This window comes from Vicia villosa, linkage group LG5 (genome assembly GCF_029867415.1).
Source record: "Vicia villosa cultivar HV-30 ecotype Madison, WI linkage group LG5, Vvil1.0, whole genome shotgun sequence".
Lineage (NCBI taxonomy): Eukaryota > Viridiplantae > Streptophyta > Magnoliopsida > Fabales > Fabaceae > Vicia > Vicia villosa.
This window is the reverse complement of record NC_081184.1, coordinates 151526434-151551676: the sequence shown is the minus strand read 5'-3', so window position 1 is coordinate 151551676 and position 25243 is coordinate 151526434. Positions and strand designations below refer to the sequence as shown.

At 36.0% G+C, this 25243-nt stretch overlaps 2 protein-coding genes across 2 annotated transcripts; one reads left to right on the top strand and one right to left on the bottom strand.

The window, feature by feature from the left end:
* Positions 1-8550: 8550 nt before the first annotated feature.
* On the top strand, positions 8551-12599 carry LOC131603210 (acyl-coenzyme A oxidase 2, peroxisomal-like). The gene is made up of 7 exons (XM_058875493.1): positions 8551-9124; positions 9356-9471; positions 10159-11039; positions 11191-11370; positions 11465-11631; positions 11709-11832; positions 12295-12599. The coding sequence occupies exons 1-7, from the start codon at positions 8676-8678 to the stop codon at positions 12451-12453; spliced, it is 2076 nt and encodes a 691-aa protein (XP_058731476.1). The 5' UTR covers positions 8551-8675; the 3' UTR covers positions 12454-12599.
* A 151-nt stretch (positions 12600-12750) lies between these two features.
* Positions 12751-15552, bottom strand: LOC131603211 (protein ALTERED PHOSPHATE STARVATION RESPONSE 1-like). The gene is made up of 5 exons (XM_058875494.1): positions 14619-15552; positions 14431-14508; positions 14049-14254; positions 13705-13928; positions 12751-13571 (listed from the first exon to the last, which is right to left on the bottom strand). The coding sequence occupies exons 1-5, from the start codon at positions 15541-15543 to the stop codon at positions 12908-12910; spliced, it is 2097 nt and encodes a 698-aa protein (XP_058731477.1). The 5' UTR covers positions 15544-15552; the 3' UTR covers positions 12751-12907.
* Positions 15553-25243: the final 9691 nt, after the last annotated feature.

Genomic DNA, 25243 nt, shown 5'->3' with positions numbered 1-25243 from the left:
AGGTTGGTGAAATGGACATTCCCTTCGCTGTCAAATGAGGGTGAGCGATATTCGAGTTTGACAACTCTGCGATTTTCTGGAAAGCACAGTAGAGTATTCAGTTTGGATATCAGATCTGCGATGAATGTTTCCTCGGTGACCCTAAACGGAAGCGGTGGTTTCTGACCATTGAAATACACAAATCTAAGGAAGGGATATGAAGTCATTCTCTCTGGTATTAGTTTTTTGTTGCAGTAAATAAAGATTGAGACACACCCTATTTATATAAGTATTGGGTAACTTAGGACCACAAAATTCTTATCATGTATCAGGTAAAAATTCTGAAATGCATATCCAAATAAACAAGACGTTTTATTACAAAAAGGGTGAGTTCAGAGTCACATATCCGAATAAACCATACGTTTAATTATAAAAAGTCATAATCTTTATAAACATGCACATGCATTGTAAATCAAAAGCAAACCATAAAATTAATATGTATTAAATCATATCATATTTAATGCATACAAAAAGTGTATTGATTATAATCTAAAATGCATCAAAAGATCCAGTATCGCATAAATCTACAGCTAGTTTCGCCTTAGACGCTTCCTTATTTGATTCACTTTCAAGCTTCATCAACTTGGTGAACTCTATCATCCTCTCCCCGTAAATTAATTCGGCCAAGTTTCCGCCTTAATTGTTGAATGTGTCGTCCTCTTTGATCGATGTATCTGGAATTGGACACCCAAGTTTCAAATAAACCTGGACAAAATGTAGACCATTTGAAAGAAACCCTATGAACATAATGCATCCGACACCATTTTTATGTGGACCATTGCGTAATGGAAAAAATGTCTCTGATAACCCATGTATTGTTAGATCGATACATACTCTGTCATATGCACTTGCTATCAGGTGACCCATTTCAGGGAAGCGCATCCATTTTGAAAACGGTGTCTTGCCACTACGACAAAATAATGTGTAGGATGTAGGAAACACCTTTCCAATCGAATTCATTAATGTGGTGTCTCGATCGGTGACAATTACCTTCGGTATGTTTTCTTGATCCTTCAACAAAGTCTTGCACACTACCAAGACCCATGTAACATTTACCTCTTTTTTGGATTCCAGGAATGCAAATCCCAATAAAAAAGTCTTCTCCAACCATTTCAAGAAGCGGAAACCTATATTTGTTGGTCTTGTACGTTGCATAAATAATGAGGATAGTAGGAAATGTATCGAACAACTTGATACTTTTGGGATGAGTCTAGAAAATGTCACGAACAGTGACTTTATCATCACATACAGCGTACCTAGAAACATAGTTATTTTCATCCAAAAGTTTCAAAAGTTGTTGCATTTCGAATCTTGGACCCCTTATCGCCGTGTTGTTTATGACGCTGATTGTATACCTGCTTGATATTTGAAACACTTTTTGGGTGTCTCTGTTTCAAATCTGCAAGTATGTTTTTCGGCGCCACTCTGATTAAAGACATGTTTGAAACAATTTCCGTCTCTTCCGGTTTAAGACGACATACAATGAGATGATCGACTATCTTTATTTTCAATCGGTGGTTATGTATTCTAGAAAGCACATTAAATTTACACATCCCCTCGATGCTACAATATTTGCGCAGTTTAAACGGACAACCAAAATTTTTCGTTCTGGTGTCATCATGTTTCAACTTCCGAATCGTAGGAACATACGTCCCACTTCTCTCGCATGTCATGGTTACAAATGTTTATCTTACATTAGAACCATTATAGGACCTTCCGATTACAATGTCAAACTCCAAATTCATAGCTATCATGCAGACCTATTGAAGCATATGTTCGCGAGCAGTATACAATTATTCATTTATGAAACGTTGACAAACATCTATTTATATCACTTTAACATCATGTTTCACTTTTTCTGGTTTAATATCCTCCTTAACTTCATCTAGTTTAACATTATCCTTCGCTACATCTTGTTTTACATCTGCTTTGAGAAACATATCTGGGAACCATATTTAATAAAAAGCACAACAACATAATTTTTTAAAACCAATAACAAAAGAGTTCGAAAATACATTTTCGAAAAAATGTAGGTGAGTTTAGTTCAGAAATATATTTCATAAGTAACGCGTTCTTTCTTTCAACTCAAACTAAAGATCAATGCAAGCAATGAGGGATAAAATAAGGGAACTTTACCTAAAATTGCAGCTTATGATGCTCCTTTTGATGTGCTAGAATGCACAAAGTCTCATTTAGAATAGAAAAATTGGTTGATAATGAGATTTTTTTCAAGAGTTTTTTTGTTATATAGGTGTTAGGTAGTGTTTGAAAAGTGAGGAAGATGATCATGCGACGTGATCATATACTCAAATTCCCGCTGGACATTTTCAGAAATACATCTCCGAAATGTTTACTGAGTGATAAAAAAATTTAAGTTTAACAAATGTGACTACGGACAGGCATCTCCGAACTAAGTTTTTGGCAAAAATTGGTGTTTGGTGCATTCGAAGATGTATCTCCGAATTCACTCATGAGCATTTTTTCAGATTTTCAAAGGTGTGCCCCATTTAACAAGGGATGGGCTTAGAAATTTCCTACTCAAAAACCACCAAAAATCTTATGGGAAATGCTTATCCCACTCAAGTGTTATTCCACCCTAAGTGGTGATAAAGCACCCTAAGAAAATTCGAAAAATATCTCTCAAATTCTGAAAGTGCATTTTCGAATGCACCATTTTCACACCAACACACATCTTAAGGTTGTCCCACCTCAATTTTTTTTAATTTAGTTTGGAGATGTATCTTTGTATTCACCCTATACACACCTCTTACATTCCTAACTGAGACACACTCATTTTGATATAGATTGATTCAGAAATGCATCTCTGTATCCACCCTTAGACATGATACAAAATGCATTTCCGTATTCACACCAGACAGTAAATTTTGACTTTGCTTTATAGGTAATTAATGTAATTGACGATGTATTATAGTTATACTTATACTATTATTTTAAATTTTATATAAATTAAATCATTACACTTATTATTTTAAATTTTATATAAATTAAATCATTACACTTATTAAATAATATGAAAATGACATATATAAATACTAATACTATATATTATTAGGTATGTCGGACCCTGACCCCCCCTATTTTTCTACGTCGCCTTTTGTATTATAGTATCATATGTGCCTCCTCCATGATGGCATCAAGAATGTCCCTCGCCTCAGAGCCTTCTTGAGAGACTCATTTGTCTATACCCGCTTGTGCAATATCAATGATACATCGACATCTAGGCAACACATCAATAACGTGATTTACCCTAGCATGTTCCTCTTATAGTTTCTCTTGATGAACTGGCCTTAGTGGATCTTCTGGAACATCCAATATCATATAAGTATGTGATACCTATAACACCCTGTTTCTACAATTTAGGATTAAGCCTTACATTAATGATTTGTTCTGCAATTTGGGACTTATGGATGAGCTTTGTACTTCAATTTGTAACTTAAATTTGATTTTGATCAATAATTAAAAAATAAATCAAAATTATTTAAAAATAAAATAAATAAAACATATAATAGATAAAATAGATGAAACAAAACTATAATTCAGACTATAGTTTTTCTAAAATAGAAATAGTTGTTATTTAACAAAAAAAAGAAATAGTTGTTATTAATTACAAACATAAATAAAATCAATAAATAAAATACAGTATCAACCAAAAAACAATTAAGAAATATTAATTATGATAAATAAATTAATAAATTTAATAAATAAAATTACTAAGATATCTTTAATTTTGACATGAATTTATTTCAATAACATAATAACATTTATGCATAAAACATCAGATAAGATAAGATAACAACTTTCATACACAGACACCTAAATAATAAAAGCTTTGGAAAGCGCCAGGGTCAGATGGTTTTTCTATGGGGTTTTTTTCCAGAAATTGTGGAATGTTGTCGGGCGCAAAATTTGCCATTTAGTTAAAAAAATTGTGGGAATCATCTAGTGAATTATCAAGGATAAATTATACTGATATCTGCCTTATTCCAAAGATGAAGCAGACGGAGCATGTTAATCATTGCAGGCCAATTTCCTTGTGCAATGTGATCTACAAGGTGGGTAGTAAAATTATTATGGAGCGTCTTAAAGGAAATATGTGCAGGCTGGTGTCTCTCTATCAATCGGGACTTGTTCTGGGGCGTAGCATCCGTGAGAATATTATTGTGGCACATGAGCTTGTGCATAACATGAATAACTTGAAAGGAAATAAGGGTTTTAAGCGATTAAGGTGGATCTTTCTAAGGCCTATGATAAATTGAGTTGGGAATTCACATTGAGGGTTTTGGAGGAAATTCATTTTTCCAGGAAGATGATTGACACTATCATGCATGTAGTTATGAGCGTTGAGACAAATATAAAATGGAATGGTGCAACGTCAAAGTTTTTTTTCGTCCTAGTAGGGGGATCTGTCAAGGAGATCCTATATCTTCTTACATCTTTGTGCTATGTTTGGATAAACTTTCTCATCTTATCACTCTAGCACTCGATGATCGAAACTGGAGGGCAATCAGAGTTGGCAAGAAAGGACTGACGGTTTCTCACCTTATGTTTACAGATGATCTCCTCTTGTTTGGAAAAGCAATTGCAGCTCAAATGAAGTGTGTTACAAGCATTCTTGACAAATTAAGTAGTATGTCTGGCCAACAAGTTAGTCATGAGAAAACTCGAGTTTATTTCTCTAAGAATGTGAACAGGAGTAAGTGAGTTGAGCTAGTGAATATGTTGGGCTTTGTTGAAACCACTAATCTTGGTAAGTATGTTGGTGTTCCCCTAACTAGTAAAGCGCCAAAGAAGGAATATTATCAATACATGATTGATCAAGTTAGTTCCAAGCTTGCAACGTGGAAAGGGAATCAACTTGCTTTTGCTAGAAGAATCACCCTTGCTAAAAGTGTTATAGAAGCTCTCCTTATTTATCTGATGATGACAAAATGTATTCCTAAAGCTTGCATTGATGAATTCCATAAGCATCAGTGGAAATTCATTTGTTGAGATAGCGATAGAAACAGAAAATACCATGCCATTAACTAGAGTACAATTATGAGTGTGAAAGTTGAAGGAGGTTTAGGTTTACGATAATAGTAAGTTGTGGTGCGAGGTTGTTTGGGGGAAAATATGATAGGAATAATGATAGACGTAGCATATGCATAAAACAATTAGACTCAAGTTTTTGGAAGAATATTGCCAAAATCTGGACCATTCTCGATAGCGCGTGTACATGGTATGTTGGGGATGGAAAAACTATGAATGCTTGGAAGGATTGGTGGATTAACCTGAGTATTAAAATAGTTGACATGCATGTTAACATTCCTAGCCAATTGCAGTCGGCGATAGTTGTGGATTTTGGGATGCATGGTGATGATTAGAACTGGGAGGTTCTCAATCAATGGCTGTCGCGTGATATTTTGAGAAGAATATCTAGAATTCTTACTCCTTCGATGGATGCAGGTTCTGATACTAGAATATGCACTGGTGAAGGCAACAATTTTTCTATTGGTGCAATGTACAAGTTGTTGGATGATGATAATATCATAGTGGAAGTGAATGCATGGAGAGATATTTGTAAGTTGCAAGCCACTGAACGAGTTCATCATGATTCTTTACTTACGAACCAAAAAACCACAGAATGAGGCTTGGAAGTGTTATGTGCAAGTATTATGGAGATGTTAAAGAAGATATGATACATGTTCTCCGAGATTTCCCGGAAGCAGTGGCCTTATGGTTGTCGGCTGTCCACACTAACAAACGTGTGATTTATTTGCAAGTGATTTAAAGCATTGGATCCATATTAACATGCAGAACAATATGGGGTTGAATGACATTGAAAACTGGAAGATTTTCTAGGAAAATGCTTGCCATAATCCTTGGAAATGGCATAACAATGAGGTGCATGATAAAACTTATCAAAGACCCACTTGTATGACATCCTACATCAATAAGTGTATTCATGATTATGATAATGCTAAGGCTGCTAGTCATCTGTCCGGAACAATGGTCTTAGCTTAATTAAGTGGGAAGCCCCTCATACGGGTTGGATTAAGTTAAATATTGATGGAGCGAGAAACAAAGATGGTAACTCTGGCTGTGGAGGAACTATAAGAGTTTCAGAGGGGGAGTGGCTTAGAGGCTTCTCTAAATCTATTAGTTTGTGTTGTGCTTATTGAGGAGTTGTGGGACGTGTTTGAGGGGATTCAGCTTGCTATTAACTTGGGTTTCAAGTATATTATTATTGAGATCTATTCTCAATAAATGGTTAAGAATATCCGATCATAAATCCTAGTAACATCATGGGCAGAAAACTGATATTCAAAATTCAGGAGTTAAGTTGTCAAGACAGGGAGAATACTCATCGTCACATCTTTCATGAAGCTAACATGTGTGAAAAGGCGTTAGCAAAGAATGAAATCTTACATTTGAAGATAATGTGTATCTTTAAAACGTGTCTTACCTTCATTTACCATCTTTTAGATAGCAATCTGTTTGAGAATCCAATTCCCTAATTAATCTCGTTTTAGTTCTTTTTTATAGGCTTTTGCCCTCATTGTAATTAAAAAAAAATGTTAACCAGTGCCCTTGAGGCACTCTTTAAGTGATTAAAGTGGTAAGTTTTGTTAAAAATACATGTATTTAATGCATTGAAAATGCATTGGAAATTGAAATATTGACTTTTATAAAGAATATTTTTTTATTTAGTATGCTTAAAGAGTGCCCTGAGGGCACTCGTTAACAAGACCAAAATAAAAGGTAATTTCTTTACGGACCCTCTAGCGGTGAAAACCCTGCTGGAAACCTGAAAATATCCTTCGGAGATACATCTCCGGAAAAATTGAAATTTTGATTATTTTGGAGATGCATATTCGAAAACACCAAAACAAAATTGGAATTTCGGATATGCATATCTGAAAAAACCTCCCAAAAAATGGTCAGAGGTTTTTTCGGATATGCATATCCGAATTAATCAAAATCTTAAAAAATTAAAATTTTTGAGATATTGATTAATTCAGATATCATAAAATTGATATAATTTATAAGTTATGAATAATGATAATTATACGGTGGATATTTCAATTCTAATTCCAATTATAAATTGAAAAATAAATATAAAAAATATCATCTCATAAATATAAAAATATGAGATTAAAATTTTTCATATTGATACATAAATATATATTTGTCTCATACATAAAACAAGTACATTTAACTCAAATTAATAAAGAAACGCAATAAAAAGTATCTTTTATTTGTATATATGAATAAAAAATACAAAATAAATATATCTCAGAAACATATAAAAATAAACATTAACATACATGAAAATTATAAACATTTATAAATTGATGTTGATAAAAAAACTATAGTTATATTGACTTTTACTTGTATTCAATTATATAAAATTATAATATTTTATTGAATTTAATTACTTATTGAATGTCAATAGTTATTTTCAGGATATTACCCACCATATATCATTTGTGGACACAATCATTAATATGATTTTTAGGTATTTCTTAGTAAATTCCTTTACATTAAAAAAATATTTCTAAAAATTCAAAAATAGTCTTAAAATTACATTAATAATTATTTACTATTTTATTCATATTTTAATATAAATTTAGAATAAGGTGTTGATTTAAATATTTATTAGACTAATATTATTATTATATCTTAATTATAATGATATATATTTAATAATATATTTTAATTAATACAATTAATTATACTATTAATTGTATTGATTCACTTTGATTTTAATTTTTTAATTATTATTATATTGATTCACTTTGATTTTAATTTTTTAATTATTATTGAGTTTTTTCGGATATGTTTATCCAAAAAATTACAAAACCAAAAATTGAAATATTTCAGATATGCATCTCCGAAAACACCCCTTCTAAAAAATGGTGTTTTTGGAAGTGCATCTCCGAAACCACTATTTTTTTTTCAAAAAAATAAGGTATTTTGGGAAGTTCATATAAACCATATTTTTTTCATAAAAAAGTGACATGCACTCCAGAAATATACAAACATCCAGAAATATACAAATATTATTGGAATTTCGCTGCGGATTTTCAAAAAGGTTGAGGCTTATAAAGAAATTCTGAAAAAAAAAACACCTAAACAATACATCGATTTAATTTTTCTTTTAATAATAAATTAAAACGGTCGACAATCAACTGAATTCATTGTTTACATAGGTAGATTAAAGTGTACACCTTCCTCAATAACAAGCATTTATCTTTAAAAAATTACCTTTTGTTTTCTTACTCCTATATATACCATTATATACTTACTATAAAAATTAATATTATTATAATAACCGACAATAAATAGACATAAATCCATATGAGAAATAAAAATCATAAATTCTAGATATGGATAACAAAAATAGAAATCGTCATAACAGAATTCATAATCTTCCTAACGGTACCGTAATCATCACGGATTCATTAATTAATTTAATCAAAACTGTAATCCAAAATTTCAAAACTTTGATCAATTAACAAACTTTATACCCAATTCATCAATTTTCAAATTAATTATATATTGAATGCTTCTTTGTAACCAAAAATATTTAAACCATTCTCTTCAAGTTTCATTTCACACATCAAACCAGAAAAATGCAAACTCCAAAATCAAAATCAAAATCCAACGACGAATCAAATTCCGAAGCAGAACGACGAATTTCCAGATTATCCCTACACCTAAACCCAACTCCTCGTTTTGCAGAAGAGACATGGAACCAGGTGGAGATGGAAAGTTGCAGTCGTGGGAAGAAGCTGAGCGTGGACGCGAATTCTCTGACGGATTACATGAGGGGGAAGCATAGAGATGTTCAAGAGAAGGTTTTTGAATATTTTAATGCTAATCCTCAGCTTCAGACCCCGCTTGAGATCTCGAAAGATGATCATAGAACGTTGTGTATGAATCAGCTTTTGGGGCTTGTTAGGGAGGCTGGGGTTAGGCCTTTGAATTATGTGGTTAATGATCCTGCTAAGTATTTTGCTATTTTGGAAGCTGTGGGGAGTGTTGATATGTCGCTTGGAATCAAAATGGGGGTTCAATATAGGTACTTTCTTGACTTTGTTTCATTTGGGTTGTGTAAAAATTGTTTCTTTTTGTTTTTTTTTAATCTATGAAGCACGGATACCGAAAAGACGACACAGACACTAACACGCCGATACCATTAGGAATTTGAAAAAAATAAATATATTAAATGTAATCACAAGTGTCAGTATGAGTTTTGGACACACCTTTAATTCAGAGGTGTCGGTTTTAATGAATTTTTCTATCTTTGCAGTCTTTGGGGTGGTTCTGTTATCAATCTGGGAACACAGAAACACAAGGATAAGTACTATGATGGTATTGATAGCTTGGAATATGCTGGTTGTTTTGCTATGACTGAGCTTCACCATGGTACTTTTTTTTCCTTGTCCAATTATTGTGTGAATTGATTTATTTGAGTTTACCTGTTGGCATAAGCACTTGTGAGAATGTTAGTTTATTTCACTTGAGCTTATTTTATTGAACTCTTTTAGATAAAACAGTTTATAGGCTTAGTCCATGTGAAAAAAATTTAATTTTATCTTGTCTTATTTTGTTATATAAATGATTTATACATAAGCAATAGTATGATGATATAAGCATTTGATTAAGGTGTTTATTCAAATAGAGTCAAAGTTATTAACTGTTGTGAACTTTGTATTATTATGTTGAAGCAACTTCAATAGGGTTGGGTTCTTAAAGGGTTATTAAGGCTTTTTATTAGGTTCGCTGTGTGAGTGTTTACATGATGTTAGAGTGTAGAATGAGTTCCTATGTTCTTGCCGGTTCTTATACGAACACACTTTTTTTCTGAGATGTTGATGCTACAGAGGTTGCAACATCATAGTGGAATTTGGTAGAGTTTTTAATAGTGATGTTTAAAATGGGTTTTGAGATGCTCTTAGTGTCACTTTTGAAAATTTTGGTGCTCTGCCATTGATGAATGTTTTATTTGTTTTCTCAATTGGGTTTCCACTCATACATATTACTGCTTAGCACTTACCCAGTGGGTACACATTTCTAAACTACTGATTACTCTCTTTTTTTGTGCATAAAAAGGTTCAAACGTCCAAGGCCTTCAAACTCTGGCCACCTTTGATCCGATCACTGATGAATTTGTTATTGATACTCCAAATGACGGTGCCATCAAGTGGTGGATTGGCAATGCTGCCGTGCATGGCAAGTTTGCCACTGTTTTTGCTAGGTTGATGTTACCTAATTATGACGTAAAAGGAATTTCTGATATGGGTGTTCATGCTTTCATTGTTCCGATAAGGGATATGAAAACTCATCAAACACTTCCTGGGATTGAGATTCATGATTGTGGTCATAAAGTTGGTCTTAATGGTGTTGATAATGGAGCTCTAAGATTCCGCTCTGTGAGAATTCCTCGAGACAACCTTCTAAACCGTTTTGGAGATGTTTCCCGTGATGGGCAGTACACAAGTACCCTTCCCTCGATCAATAAGCGGTTTGGTGCAACTCTTGGTGAACTTGTTGGTGGAAGGGTAGGCCTTGCATATTCTTCGGTAAGTGTCCTCAAAGTTGCTGCCACAATTGCCATCAGATATTCTCTACTCCGTCAGCAATTTGGACCTCGAAACCAACCCGAAGTAGCTATTCTTGACTACCAGTCTCATCAGCATAAGCTTATGCCCATGCTGGCTTCAACTTATGCATTTCATTTTGCTACTACAAACCTGGTGGAGAAATACTCTGAAATGAAGAAGTCTAATGATGAAGAATTAGTTGCAGATGTCCATGCTCTCTCGGCCGGTCTGAAGGCTTATGTAACATCTTATACTGCAAAGTCACTCAGCACCTGTAGGGAAGCCTGTGGAGGCCATGGTTATGCTGCTGTCAATCGGTTTGGTTCCTTGAGGAATGATCATGACATTTTTCAGACATTTGAAGGAGACAACACCGTTCTTCTTCAACAGGTTATTGCCTGAACCCAAATTATATCAACTCTCAAAGAGATTGTTATATTACAACTTTAGTCTGTCCATTGTGTGTGTTTGGTTCTTTGTATTCTTTTTATTTCGACAAAGGTAAGAGTAATAGATTATAATTTTTCTTTTATGAATGAAGGTTGCAGCCGATCTATTGAAACAATACCAGAAAAAGTTTAAAGGAGGGACTTTAGCAGTGACATGGAATTACTTGAGAGATTCCATGAATTCTTATCTATCACAGCCAAATCCAGTTACTGCTAGATGGGAAAGTCAAGACCATCTAAGAAATCCAAAATTTCAATTGGATGCTTTCAGAGTGAGTTTTATCTTAATTCCTTGACTTCATGTTAAAAATAGTATGTGCTGACACAGATAAATCAATTGCTTATTTTTTATTTTCAATTTTGTAGTACCGAACATCTAGATTACTTCATAGCGTTGCTGTACGACTTCAAAAGCATTCGAAATCTCTTGGGGACTTTGGTGCATGGAATAGATGTTTAAATCATCTATTGACACTTGCAGAATCACATATTGAGTCAGAAATTCTTGCTAAATTCATTGAAGCTGTGCAGAGGTGCTTTCTAGTTCCATTTTCTAAGATGCATCTACTTTTTTATTTTCACAATTCTAATTTGCTTATATCTGCACCAGCTGTCCTGACCCAAGTGCTCAAGCTGCTCTGAAGCTTGCCTGTGACCTTTATGCTCTAGATCGAATATGGAACGACATTGGAACCTACCGCAATGTTGACTATGTTGCTCCCAACAAAGCCAAGGTACAAAAAAAATTCATAGAAATAAAACATATGTATCTCTATTCAATGAACTTGAAAAAAGAATCTGCTTATGATATTGACTGAGTAGAATAATTTTGAAAAATAATCAATGCACTGGTGAATACAAAAAGTAATGAACCATTTCTTAGTTGTTCTTACAGATCTTAAAAACTCTTAATTATCAAAGAGATAGTAATAGGTTCTATGAGGGACCATTCTTTGAAAGCAGGAATAACAATAGTAAAAACCTAGGTAGGTAATGGGCCAGTGAGGCACAATTATGATGGCTTTCATAAAAGATACACTATGTAAGAACTACACTTTAATGCAAAGGACTTGTATTATTTAGCTATGAAGCTACCAACAAAAGCAGGGATATAAGAAATAAAGAAAACACTTTTTCAAACTTCCTTTTTTAACATTATAATGTTAAATAGTGATATTTTCTTTTCCATTTCCCAGGCAATCCACAAACTGTCAGAATATCTAAGTTTCCAAGTGAGGAATATTGCAAAGGAACTTGTTGATGCATTTGATCTTCCTGATCATGTATTACGGGCACCTATTGCCAAGCAATCAGGAGCTTACTCTCAGTACACACAAGAAGTTGGATTTGAATAAAATATCGGCCCCGAAGAAGATGAATATACTTGTAGCAGTGAATATGAAAGATCATTTTAGCTCATTGTTGAAATTGGAGTGTAATAGTGGCTGCATTGACCAAAGAAACCAATTAATCAGTTGCTTTATACTGAAGATTTGAAATATGGTTTGTTTCAGTAAGAGATTATAGGTGGAATAAGTATTAAACAAAAATAGTTTCAAGACATGCACCATTTTTTTTTTTCATTTTCTGAATTCACTCATCCATTTTCTGAACGCCCAGATATTTGCTGATAGTATCAATAACTTACATATACTTGACCAATCTTTATCTTACAAATTTCCTTTCCAAACAAGTAGAGGGAGTTAAGTCAAGCACCATGTGTGTTTACAAATTTTTTTCTCTTTAAGGTGTTTTCATATACGTTTTAAATCCAGAACTACAAACCATACAACAGCACAAAACCTGTAATTAACATTTTTCAGCCCTGATAGTTCTGCAATTATAATATGCAGTTCGAGCCACTTCACTTTTCTGCCTGATATCCTCATACATTTTTAATGATGCTTCAGAATATTTGGTCAGCCGATCAAGAACCTTGGTTAAACTTGCATGTATGCAATACAAATTCGCAGATTCACCTTCATTGTCTGCATTTGTTTTGATCTCACTTACTGGGGTGCTTGCATTAGCTGAATTCTGCTTCTTAAGAAATTCATCATTTTGCTGCTCCATCAGATTGTGAAGATCAGACAAAAAGTTTCTTATTGCATCACTGAGTTCCTCAGAGGGTAAAGCATTGATCCCAGCACACCAATCACGGCAGAGAACAAATATAGGCGGAGCCAAGGCTCTGCGAGGGGAGAACGGTCTTCTGTTCCTAGTACGCTCCCTCGGTTGAAGTATACAGTGTTGCAGCCATCCATTGAGAGCTTCAACATATGAGGTGTGGCTGTTAATCCAGTTTGCAAAACTAAGACCAAATAACTCGATTTCTTCTAGCAGACGAGTCATTATTTCTCTGCGTGCATCTCCTTGCAAGGTTCCTGTTGTGTTCCTTGAATGATATGCCAAGGAGATGGTGATGTATTGTGCATGATGACACTCAAGCATAGCCTTCCACATCTTGACCAATCTGCATCATCGATAAATCAATAGTTATAGCTTTAAGACTCGATTGACAAAGAATATATTTGTTTTAACATAACATATAGATAGTAAAGCTTCAAGGTGACATAAATATAAAATCTTCAGAACTCTCTACATACCCTTCTGTTAATTCCAGAAGTTGTGGATACAACTCTTCATCCCTCATTTTTTCGATTCTTTTAGATATTGAATCAACTGAATAAATAGCCACTCTTATCCGCGAATGCAAATCCTTCACAACTGCCCTGGTCTTGTCGATCACATGAGTGCCTTGGTCTTTTGCAAATTGATGCCTCAGCTGGAGACATTTTCGATCATAGACCTTCCTGATGGATTCACTAGCCTACAGATAACCCAATAGGAGGTCACAAAAAGAGTTGAAAACATGAAAAATGAAGCTGGAGATGCAATACATTTTTCAAGTAAATCTACACACTGATGATCAACAGGCTTATAGTATTACCTTTACTTCATCATAGAGTTTTCGCTCCCATGCATACATTCTATCAAGGGTTGATGAATGGCTTCCAGCAATCATGCAGAATTCTTCAACAAAGTCACTTCCACTATCATCAAAATCTTCCCTTGATTTTGAAGCCAAAGGGTTCCTGGATGAGGATGATTGAAAAGATGTTGTCCTTTTCCAACTTATGATTTTTTGTACAGGTTCTATTTATAAAAGAGTGACAAAATTAGTCCATGTTCATACTTAGGGTCAAAGAAATATCAGGCAAATGAAACAGTTAAAAACTTAGATCAAAATCTTGCTAGAAATGGAAAAACAAACCAACAAAGATACAATGTTTAACAAATAGTGTCTGTTACAGAATTATGTCACAACTTACCCTGGAAAACAGGTGAAGTCTTTCTGCGGCAACAAACGGGCTGGATGGACGTGATCAATGCGATTGTAGACGACTTCCCTATCAAAAGACTGAAGCAGATTAGTAATTAGATTTAAGAGTAGAAAAATACAAAACTAACAGATTGCATTTTATATGTTGAGTATCTGAATTTTACAACAAGCAATTACCTTTTGCCTCAGAAAATCCAACTCTGATTTTGTTTGCCTCTAACAGCCTTGAAACATCTCTACCAGATTCCGAAGCTCGAATGAACCTATGCTCTATATCCTTAATGCTGGAGAGAAAATCTTTAGCTCTGTGAGTGATGAACTCTGAAGGATCCTCTCTTTCTGTGCACACATCTTTCTCATCCATCTGCTTCTTCTCCTTCTTCGAATTTGATCTTCCATCACCACCCTTGTCAGCCACATCAATATTTATATCACCATCAATGCTTCCCGGTGCCGCCTCTAACTGTTTCACTTTTCCATCAACCAATTGTTTGCAACCTTCAACTCCCCTTGAAACAACAGAATGATCATCTGAACCACTTTGAAACCACTGATCCCTGCAATCTCTAAACTCACTACCATTCACAACAAACCTAAAGCTCTCACTATCCTCTCCAGGATCAAAGAAATCCCAAGATGCACCCAACTCAGGCGGAGGAGGAGGTGGCGGAGGCATAGGAGCAACCACATTGGACTCATCATCCAAATACTTATTACCAAAAGCATCAATTGTAACAGTAACAGAACCACAACCACTTGATCTCATGTAACTAAGAGAAGGAGCAGGTGTTGAAAAAGGACTCTCATTATGTAAAGGTGAATCTGAAGCCTCAACCTCAGCAACATTCAACGGCGAAGAAGGAGAAGGGTAACTAGTTTGAGAAGGGGTTTTATCAGAAATCGACAAAGAAGACTCTACAAGCACCTCAGCTTCAGCATATCTTCTCAAAGCTAAACCAACATTTCTAAGAGACTGAATGTAAGAAACATGTGAAGCAGCTAAATCATATCTAGAATCAATAGCCACCTTGATGAACCTTTTTCTCTCTTTACACATACTCAAAGCTTCATTCTTTTCACCTTTCGAGTTAGTAGCACCCATTTTCTAAATCACACTACTTCACCAATCATTCATAGAAAAGACTCAATTTTTAACAACCCCAGAAACCCAATGAGATAAAAATGTGAACTTTATGATTCAGAGAGAGGAAAACAAAATATAAACTTAGACCCATGTTGCATGGTGAAGCAGGGAGTTTGAAAGTGAAAGAGGGTATGCAGATAAAGGTTGGTAGGAAAGGGACATGACCCTTGTAAGAGAAATGGGTAGGTGAGGGTAATAAAATCGAAGGGATGAAGAGAAACCTGAAACAGTAGCAGTGAGGTTAATGCTATTGGGTTGCAGAGAGGGTGGTGTGTGAAGAAGGGACGACAAGGATGGAAAAAAGTGTAGTGAAGGAAAGAAACAAAGAAATGGGAACGGGTAGGAGTAATAAAGAAAAGTGTAACAGTTATTGCTTACTGAGTGAACCTCGTTTTGTGTGTGTGACTTGTTAGTTTTTGTCATTTTTCATTCATTTCATTCCACTGACCATAAAGCACTCCACTTATTACGAGTACTGTTGAGGAAGAATCAAAGCCTTTTGAACTTGACATCAGTTCCCTCGCACCTAAAGTAAATCACTTTGCATTAAGGAAATTTCTCTATAGACCTCCCAACCTTCTAGTCCACCTCTGGTAAAAAATCCAAATTATCCCTGACTTTGGAAGTTCATTTCCGAAATGTAAGAAAAAGGCGTTTTTGGAGATGCATCTCCGAAAACGCTTTTTTTTTTTGAAAAAATTGTCTTATTTCGGAAGTTCATTTCCGAAAATAGCATTTCGGAAGTTCACTTCCGAAATACTGCGCGTTCTGCAGATTTAACAAAACACTCCCCCTCCCCCATTCATTTACCCTAACTCAAATCAAAACACAACCCCTCTTCAAATTTTCTGCCAAAATCAAGTGTAAGATCAAAGAGCATTCCCAAGTCTTCTTCCAAACTCATCATCAAACACTAATTGGTAAGTTCTACATTGTTTTTTCAAGTTTTAGATCTATTTGAATAAACTCTAATAGGGTGTTTAGAAACTGAAAAAATCACATTAAGATAGGTTAGTACTGATATTAGGATGTTTAGTAGGCATAAAAGTAGTTTTGGTTTAGGTTTTTTGGGTCTGCCATTGGAGGCTGTATTGAAGGTCTGCGCAGGGGTGTTTCGGAAGTTAATTTCCGAAAACACCTCCATCCCAGTTTTCGAAAATGAACTTCCGAACTGTACCAGAAGTTCTTTTTTTTTTCATTTGCCTTGCATATTAATCGATTTCGATTGTTTACAGAAACATGTCAGGCAACCAACCAGCACACATCAGACAGGGGAGAGGGTCCCAGACTGCGTCGGCTAGACGCGAGCGGGCGGCGGCGCAGCTGGCGTCGACCCAGGGACGGGGGCAGGGCCGGGGACGCCGTGTGCGAGTTCCCGTGGACGTGGAGAGGGTACATCTGGTTCAGGATCTAGGAGTCGGCTGGCTCGGGCATCTTCTTCCCGCCAGCGAGAGGAGGAGGAGGATGAGGTGGTGGCAGTGACTTACCACGAGCCGGAGGGGGTACCGGAAGTTGACCCTCCAGCCGGGGAGGAGGATGAGCAGGAGGACGGCTATCCGGGAGGGCCCTTTGACACCTCTGTGCTGATTCACTACCACGATCACGTCGCTCGGCGGATCTGGGAGGGAGAGGTATTTTTTTTAATTTAACCGTTTAATTGTCACCATTTTTTATAGTTTAACCGTTTATTTGTCGCTTATTTAATATATGTCGCTTATTAAATATATGTCGTTTATTTGTTTTTTTTCAACAGGAGCGAGAGCCGTTGAAAATGGTGATCCACGCTCGGAAGATATTTAGTCTGTTTAAACCAACAGCTGAGTGGTTTAACGACCATGTGCGAGGTTCAGGGCTTTGCGGGCTCTGCATGACGGGTTACACCACCATCAGCACCGGCATGCAGGGGGCATTTGTGGAGCGCTGGCACAAGGAGACGTCCTTTTTCCACCTGCCGGTTGGGGAGATGACGATCACCTTGCACGACGTGCAATATCTTCTCCACCTGCCTATTAGGGGGCCACTGTTGCACCACTCCCGGATCCAGAGGGTCGAGGCCATTGAGTGGATGACGCTCTATTTGGGCATGGAGCACGAGGTTGCTCACTTTGAGTGCGTCACAACATCTGGGCCTCATGTCCGGTTCACCACACTGAGCACTTATTTTGAGCACCACCTGGACGCGGCTGCCGAGGCTGAGGGTGAGGGTGACGAGCTATTCGCACAGTATCACGGCGGCTGCGCTCTCCGGTGCTGGTACATGCATGTGGTAGGCGCTGCATGCTTTGTGGATAAGAGTGCCAGGTACGTCGACGTGACCTACCTCCGCTACTTCATGGACCTGGATACCGTTCACCAGTGGAACTGGGGGGCAGCTACTCTGGCATACCTCTACCAGAAGCTGAATGAGGCCTCCAACTGGAGGACGAGGCAGTTGGTCGGATCCTGCACACTACTTACGGTACATTTTATTTTAACACATTATCGTATTTATTTATTTATTTATGTTTCGTATTTATTTTTAATACATTATCGTGTTTCTGTTTCAGAGCTGGATCATCTCCTACTTCTCCCGCATCCACGGCTTTCACATCGATCCTGCATACGTGGACGCCATGCCCAGGGCCGCCAGATACGCTCTCCAGAGGGGGAACGATGCGGTGGGACCATACCGTTTGTACTTGGACCGCACGATGCACGACGACGTCACCTGAAGGCCGTTCGCCGACTATGCTCAGATTGTACCCTTTGACGACATTGCTTTATATTCAGGCTGGTTGGCATGCGGGACCGGCATCATGGTCCGGTATCTCCCTGAGCGGTGCATGCGTCAGTTCAGATTCGTGCAACGGATACCCAGGTCACCCTTTGAGGCTGCTCCCGACACTGTGACCCGAGTGCAGGTCACTGCCATATGGGAGGACTGGCAGCATCATGTGGTACCGCAGGAGTACCGTCTCACTCGGGTCACACAAGACTGGCACAGTGAGGAGGGGTACGTCACATGGTTCTACCGGGTGTCCCATCCTCTGCTGAGACCCGACGTTCCCGGCGCTCCTAGGCCAGCACATGAGGAGATCCTGGAGAACCAGCAAGCCGAGGATGACCACGCCATTGATCTCCTGCCGATCTGCCAGCGGATAGAGATTCTTGGGCGGGACGCGTTGGATCGAGGTGTCGTTCATCAGGGCGGTGCAGATGCAGTCGCCGTGATGGAGATGATCGTCACTGATGCGGGTCGTGCGGCGGGGTACAGGCGGCAGAGGAGGGCCCAGGGTGAGAGGGTTAGACACACCCAGTAGTGGTCGGGTTTATTTATTTTTTGTTTTAGGATTGTATCTTTAGCACACTATTTTTATTTGTTTCGGTTTGTATATATTATTTTCATCGGATTAGTATTTTTTTTTGTTTATTTATCATATTAGTATTTTCAGTTTATCTATTGCTTATTTTATTTGGCGTTTACGTTTAATTAAAATGCGAGACTGTTTTAAATAAAACATAAAAAAAAACACAGTTTCTGCATAATTCAGAAATGAACTTCCGAATTAACCCTCCATGAGGTGTTTTCGGAAGTTCATCTCCGAAGACACCCCCCATGAGGTGTTTTCAGAGATGCACTTCCGAATTATGGAAATTTTTTTAAAAAAAAAAGCGCTTCGGAAGTTCATTTCCGAAGCAGGGGTATTTTGGGATTTTCGCTGGGGGTGACCCCCATAGGGAGGTCGCTAAAGAAATTTTCTTGCATTAAAAATTTGTGTTCGTTTCTATGCTATTTATATCTCTTTTGTATTGTCGGAGTCGATCGATTATATTTGACGATGGTGAGCGCTTTGAGTCACTAATGTCTTAACATGCATGTTTGTGGAGTGTGTCTCATTGTAATTGGGCTATATTGTCCTTGGGCATGTGGTTGGCCTAAAACAGTTACCACCAAAAAATGTCATTGTGTAGGAATATCAATACTTTTTTGAGCACTGGGTTGTTGTCCCATTCGACTAAAGTAGAATATAACCTTGGGAATATGTGCATTAAATGCAATTCTTGTCACTCTAAATATTTTGCAAGGATACTCATACTATGTCATTTGGCCCTAGACTCCTATGGTAGGGGAGATGATGCGCTTTATGGTGCTTAAGGGCACTCAAGTGTCGTTGTGATCCCAAGGTGAAACTTGTATGTTGATTTTTGCTTGCCTCTCTTTCTTTATTCTAGATCGTTGATTTGCCTCCCTCATTTTTTTATTTAAAGGCATATTCTCTTATTAGGTTAATTTCACCTTTTGCGTAAATTTTCTTTTTTCTTTGTCAATTCCAATCATCCTTCTATGAACTCATGACGACTTGTTTAGATTATTTTCCTTTCCTTTTCGAATTTCATAACTCCTTTGGTTCCTCGCGCTTCAAGCGGTTTTCATTGTAACTTCAGCTTCACGTCTTTAATCTTCTTCAAGTACCATTTTTCCCCCTCCAGTCTTGTTCAATGTAGTCACTTCCTGCTCTTTCTTTTAATAATGACCCACTTAGAAGACGAACCTATAAATACTATAGATATACCTAATATTGATTATGTAAACGATGCTCCATCTCATATAGAGGTGGTAGACCCAAAAGTTCAGGGTATTGTTCCTTTGATGGGTAAACACCCTTTGACTAACGTAATAGTCCTTCATGACAATTTTGAGTCTTGGGAGGGTTATATTAAAAGTGGTAGTGAACCCATGAATCTCCATTGTGATGGAACCATAGATAACCTTGTTGGAGGAGTTGGAGGGGTAAATTTGGATCTTCCCAGTAGTAGAAAAGCCAATCATAGTCCCCTTTATTTTGTGTTGCCCGTGACAGATCTTTAGTCTCTTAAAGCGTGTTAGAATGATTTGAGGACTCACTATTTCATTAGGGTTTTTAACTCTTTGTATGGTCAGGAACCCGGTGGTAAGGAAGTTAGGGAACATCTTAATTTTCAAGGCCATTCCAGAACTTATGACAAACGTCTTCTTTTTGTTGACATTGGAGATGAGATGGTTACCAAGATCTAAACCTTAAAACACCTCTTGGCATTAAATCGATCCATAAATCATGTTATAAACATTCAAATCATGTTTAGGCATTAAAACATTCATCTTTAGTCTAAACTTGAGAGCGCCTCTCGACATCAAATCGATTCACATGTATGATACAAATAAAATAGGCATTAGATAAAGTTATAAAGATTAAAATATGTTTCATTAACTAAAACGGGTATAACGCCTTGATCACATCAAATACATATAGGTAATAATAATGTACTTACTTAACCCCAACAATAAAGAACTTAGCTATTCATTATGATGGTAGCATGATAGAATGTGTAGAAGTTGAATCATATAAAATGATCTCTTAATTTGCTCACTCCACTTTGACAAGCCTTCAGCTCGATGAACCCCTAAGTTCTCTATCATTGTAACGACAACTAGAATATAAATAAAACTAAAAGTTATATATAACTATGTACAAGATGATTATGCATTTTTAAGTTTCCTTCGGCCCAAAGCAACCCCTTGAAGCACCTTAAATTTTATGCGAGAAATATGGCCCGCCCAATAAATTTTCCTTTTCTTTCCATTTGAACTTCCTGCCTCAGATTTGTTGAATAAAGGGAATTCGCCCAACGATTTTTTCGTAGCTTTAACCTTCAATCATTTGGTTATCTTACTACAGTTGGTTTGGATTTTGATAATTCTATCATGGCTTTTCTTCCATCAAACCTATTCCATTAAAGCATAAATTATGGTTTTTATATATAACTTTATCAATAAATAAGCAAATAAGTGTGTGGAATAAATGATGAAAATCAGGTAAATTTCACACATATCAAAGATATATATATATATATATATATATATATATATATATATATATATATATATATATATATATATATATATATATATATATATATATATATATATATATATATATTTATCTCTAGAGTTTAGTTTTTAACAAATTATTATCCTGGATCTAGACCTAAAAATTATTTCTCAATAACAATTTAAATCCATTAGCTGGGTTATATACGAACAAATCATAACAAGCATTGAAAACAAGGATAAACATTGACATGAATGATAAAAAAACATATCTAACACCATGATCAAGACTAATACAACAGAATACAGTTAGTTACATCAAACTCCATTATGAAATAGTTTAGATACTCATTATCATGGTAGTTGTAAAATGAAACAAATGAGATGAATCAACATAAATAAAGATTCCTCACACTCATGCACGTATGCACCTCGAACCATTCCAATACTCCACTTTTAGTAGCTCTCGACTACTCTATATGTCTCTCTTTGCAATTGCGGTAAAAAATAATAACATAATACAACCTTTGCTACTACTCATATCTATTTATAGTAGTCACACAAATCACAACTCATTAATAGTAGGAATAGAAAATTAAAATTTCTTTGGCCTTAAGAAAATTATGAACCTCTTTGAACTCTCTCAGTGGGGGATTATTCTACTAGCAAGTATTTTTCTAACCAAATGTTTCTTTGACTATAGAAATTTCCTTGCTTTTTCAACCTATAAATTGTAACTTCTATTTGCTAAATGAGCTAGTTATCTCTTAGCGAATTTACTTGAGTTCTTGATTCCTTGGCTTCAATGTTCATTATGCATTGATCTTTCATGACTGCATACTTCCATTTACCTAGTACACAAAACAATGTAAATTATGACATTTTTATCTAGTCAGAACAATCACTATTATGTGCAGGAATTAGAGGAATTGTGATAAATTTTTGTTCAAGAAAGCTAAATAAGTACTTAGAAACATGTAAGGTCTTCTAATAAATTATGCACCTATTAATTCTTCCTAACTTAGAACTTTATTTTCCCTTAAACAAAAGTCTCCACAAAATTTAAATTCACAACATGGTTTATCAATATTTAAGTTCTTAATGAATTTGTTTAAAGTGTTCAAGTTAATCTAGCTTGCTTAAGCTGTTGATAGACGGTAAAAATGTAATATTTCTTGCTTGTTCTACCTTTTAACTAACGTGTTTTTTCACCATTCTAGTTCTTTTTTTACTCATTTTGGTGTCCTATGTTTGTTTTCAGGGAATAAGAAGTTAATGGAGCAAATTAGGATGATAAGGGAGAAACTGCACGAAGCAGGGCATTTCCAATGCAAATTTTCTAAGGAAAACACGGTCTGGCCATGTCCACTGACACGGGTCGTGTTGCCCCTTGAAGCCCCCTCCATACATCAAATCTGAGGCTGGCACAACCAGCCTGTGTTTCCTAACACAACCCATGTAAGCACTTGTGTAGTTACGAACTTTTGGTTTTTGGGCAGTTTTTGTGACTTTTTGGCTTTTGTGACTCCCATTTTCTCCATGACTAGTGTTAAGTACCCATTAAGCACGAAACTTGTGCAAATAATTAGTGACTTTGGACTTAAATTAGTATAAATAAGGGCCTTATGATCCTTCATTTTCATCACTTTGAACTAAAACTTCTTGCAATACTTGTTATTTTTTGAAGTCTTTTAGCTTTAAGCTTGGTTACATTGTAACTCTGAGAATTTTATAATATTATTATTATATTCGTCCTTTCATCTTATTGCTATTTTGTAATTTACTTTTCATCCAATGGTTTTATTATATATTATTGTTGTTATCCATCTCACCACGAGTGAGTAAATTCTGGGAACTGATTGTCTAACTTTCAGGCGGGAAAGTTAGAATGACTTTGAGAGTTTTTTGTCTATTGGATTAATTGAAAGGTGCTTAATATGCCACGTGCCTTCTCTTTCATTTTGTCTGTTTTGAAAAAATGCTATGTGTCTGACTATTATTTTGAAAAAAAATCACTATTGCCATCTCCTATCATCGGCTACCTACGCACCACTGTCGACCATCAATATATGTTGTTTCCTTTTTCTTCAATTTAATTGGAATGTTTATTTTCATCAAAACAATTATCTATAATTTACTTTAATGGCTAATATGGTGTAAAAGAACAACATCAAACCCTCCAGCCTCATAAAAGTCAAATAACATAGGATTTGCAACAAAAAATTAAAATAATTTCAGCAGCAACAATTTTGGAATTGGAAAATAATTAAAGGAGAAGAGAAGATTGCAGATCTTCTGTCATGGATGCAAAAATTATCATATTCGAATAGCGGCAAAGAAAGTTCCATCGTTGGTGGCAAAACAAACTCTGACGTAGGCGGCAAAGTAAGCTTCAGCGTCAACTGCGTCCCATAGAGGATGGGTCGTGATCGGTGGCGTATCTTGAGAAAGGGAACACCTGATTTTCGTTTTTAATTCTGGAAATAATCGATGGGTCAAAGAGATAAAATGGTGTGTGGCGGTAATGTTAGTAAATGGCAGTAGTGGTATGATGGATGTTAGCTTGGACCGGAGATAATAGTGTGTTGAAAGAGAAGATGCAGTTATTTAAAAATGATGATTACGTGGAATCATTTTGAGCATTAGATTGATCCAACAGTGTGGAAAAAGTGAAAGTTAGAGTAACTTTGGCGCTATAACGTTAGACAATCCAGATCCGTAAATTCATAGGGACTTGGGGCTATGTGATTCCATCTTATGATAAATCTCTACTAAATCCATGTCTTTGAAATTACGAGATGTTTAGGCTTTACTTATTTTAGAAATCGAGTACCATTTTTACGTTTATGACATTGGCGAAAGCAAAGTAATTAGGGATGATGCTCATGTATCAAAAAATAATGAATCGATATTCGAAAGTGAGTTGTTAAACAACTAAGTTCGAGGTGCCATTGAAAAGGCGACTTGATCTCAATTGAGAAACAATCAAGATGTGTCGTCACGTGACAAAACGTAACGCTCTTGATTAATTTACTTAGTTGTGCCTGAAACATGTTCAGATGCGCATGCCATGAAAGTAGGTGACACACATATTTATCTTATTTTCTATAAAAATTGCTTAAAACTTCTCTTAATTCAAAGCATACACAATCGTAGGGGTGAGTCTAGTTGGATGAATCTTAATTCCTAGTTCTATTTTATATTAACTGTTAAAACTTTATTTTTCAATCTATAATTAAACAAACAACTTGCGATCACCTTATATAAGCATAGTTGTTATATATATTTTGGTAATCACACATCTCCCTGAGGGATCGAACTTTTGTATTACTTGACACAACCATGCATTTGCAGGTTCACACACATCAAGTTTTTGGCGTTGTTGCCAGGGAGATATCATAATATCAAAATTTATTTCAACGCTGTTTAAACTAAGGTACTTTTATTTTTTATTTTGGCGACGTTGGTCATCCATAAGAAGGATGGAGGTACATTGATTAAAACCCCCAACCGGCCAATGCGAGGGTTTTGAGATTGTGAGAAAGTAAAGGGAATCCCAAACAAAAATTTCCCTTTAGTGATAACTGGTACAACTAGACATTTTAATGTCTCTCTAATTCTTATTGACAGAGGTAGTTCGTGCGATATCATGTACTATGAGTTGTTTGAGAATATGGGCCTAGAGAAAGAAAGCTTATGGTCATACGAAGGCTCAGATCTGCATGCATTCCACGACACGACAACATGTCTATGAGGGTACGTTGAGTTAATGATATTTGTAGAAGAAGGGAGAGACACCCAGTCTTCCAG

Bases quoted from the DNA above. Each gene is read 5' to 3' on its own strand.
- LOC131603210 (XM_058875493.1), top strand. From the start codon at position 8,676: ATGCAAACTCCAAAATCAAAATCAAAATCCAACGACGAATCAAATTCC. The intron at 9,472-10,158 runs GTACTTTTTTTT...GTGCATAAAAAG, and splicing joins TATGACTGAGCTTCACCATG to GTTCAAACGTCCAAGGCCTT. The intron at 11,833-12,294 runs GTACAAAAAAAA...TCCATTTCCCAG, and splicing joins TTGCTCCCAACAAAGCCAAG to GCAATCCACAAACTGTCAGA.
- LOC131603211 (XM_058875494.1), bottom strand. From the start codon at position 15,543: ATGGGTGCTACTAACTCGAAAGGTGAAAAGAATGAAGCTTTGAGTATG. The intron at 14,509-14,618 runs GTAATTGCTTGT...GTCTTTTGATAG, and splicing joins TGGATTTTCTGAGGCAAAAG to GGAAGTCGTCTACAATCGCA. The intron at 13,572-13,704 runs GTATGTAGAGAG...TCGATGATGCAG, and splicing joins CTTCTGGAATTAACAGAAGG to ATTGGTCAAGATGTGGAAGG.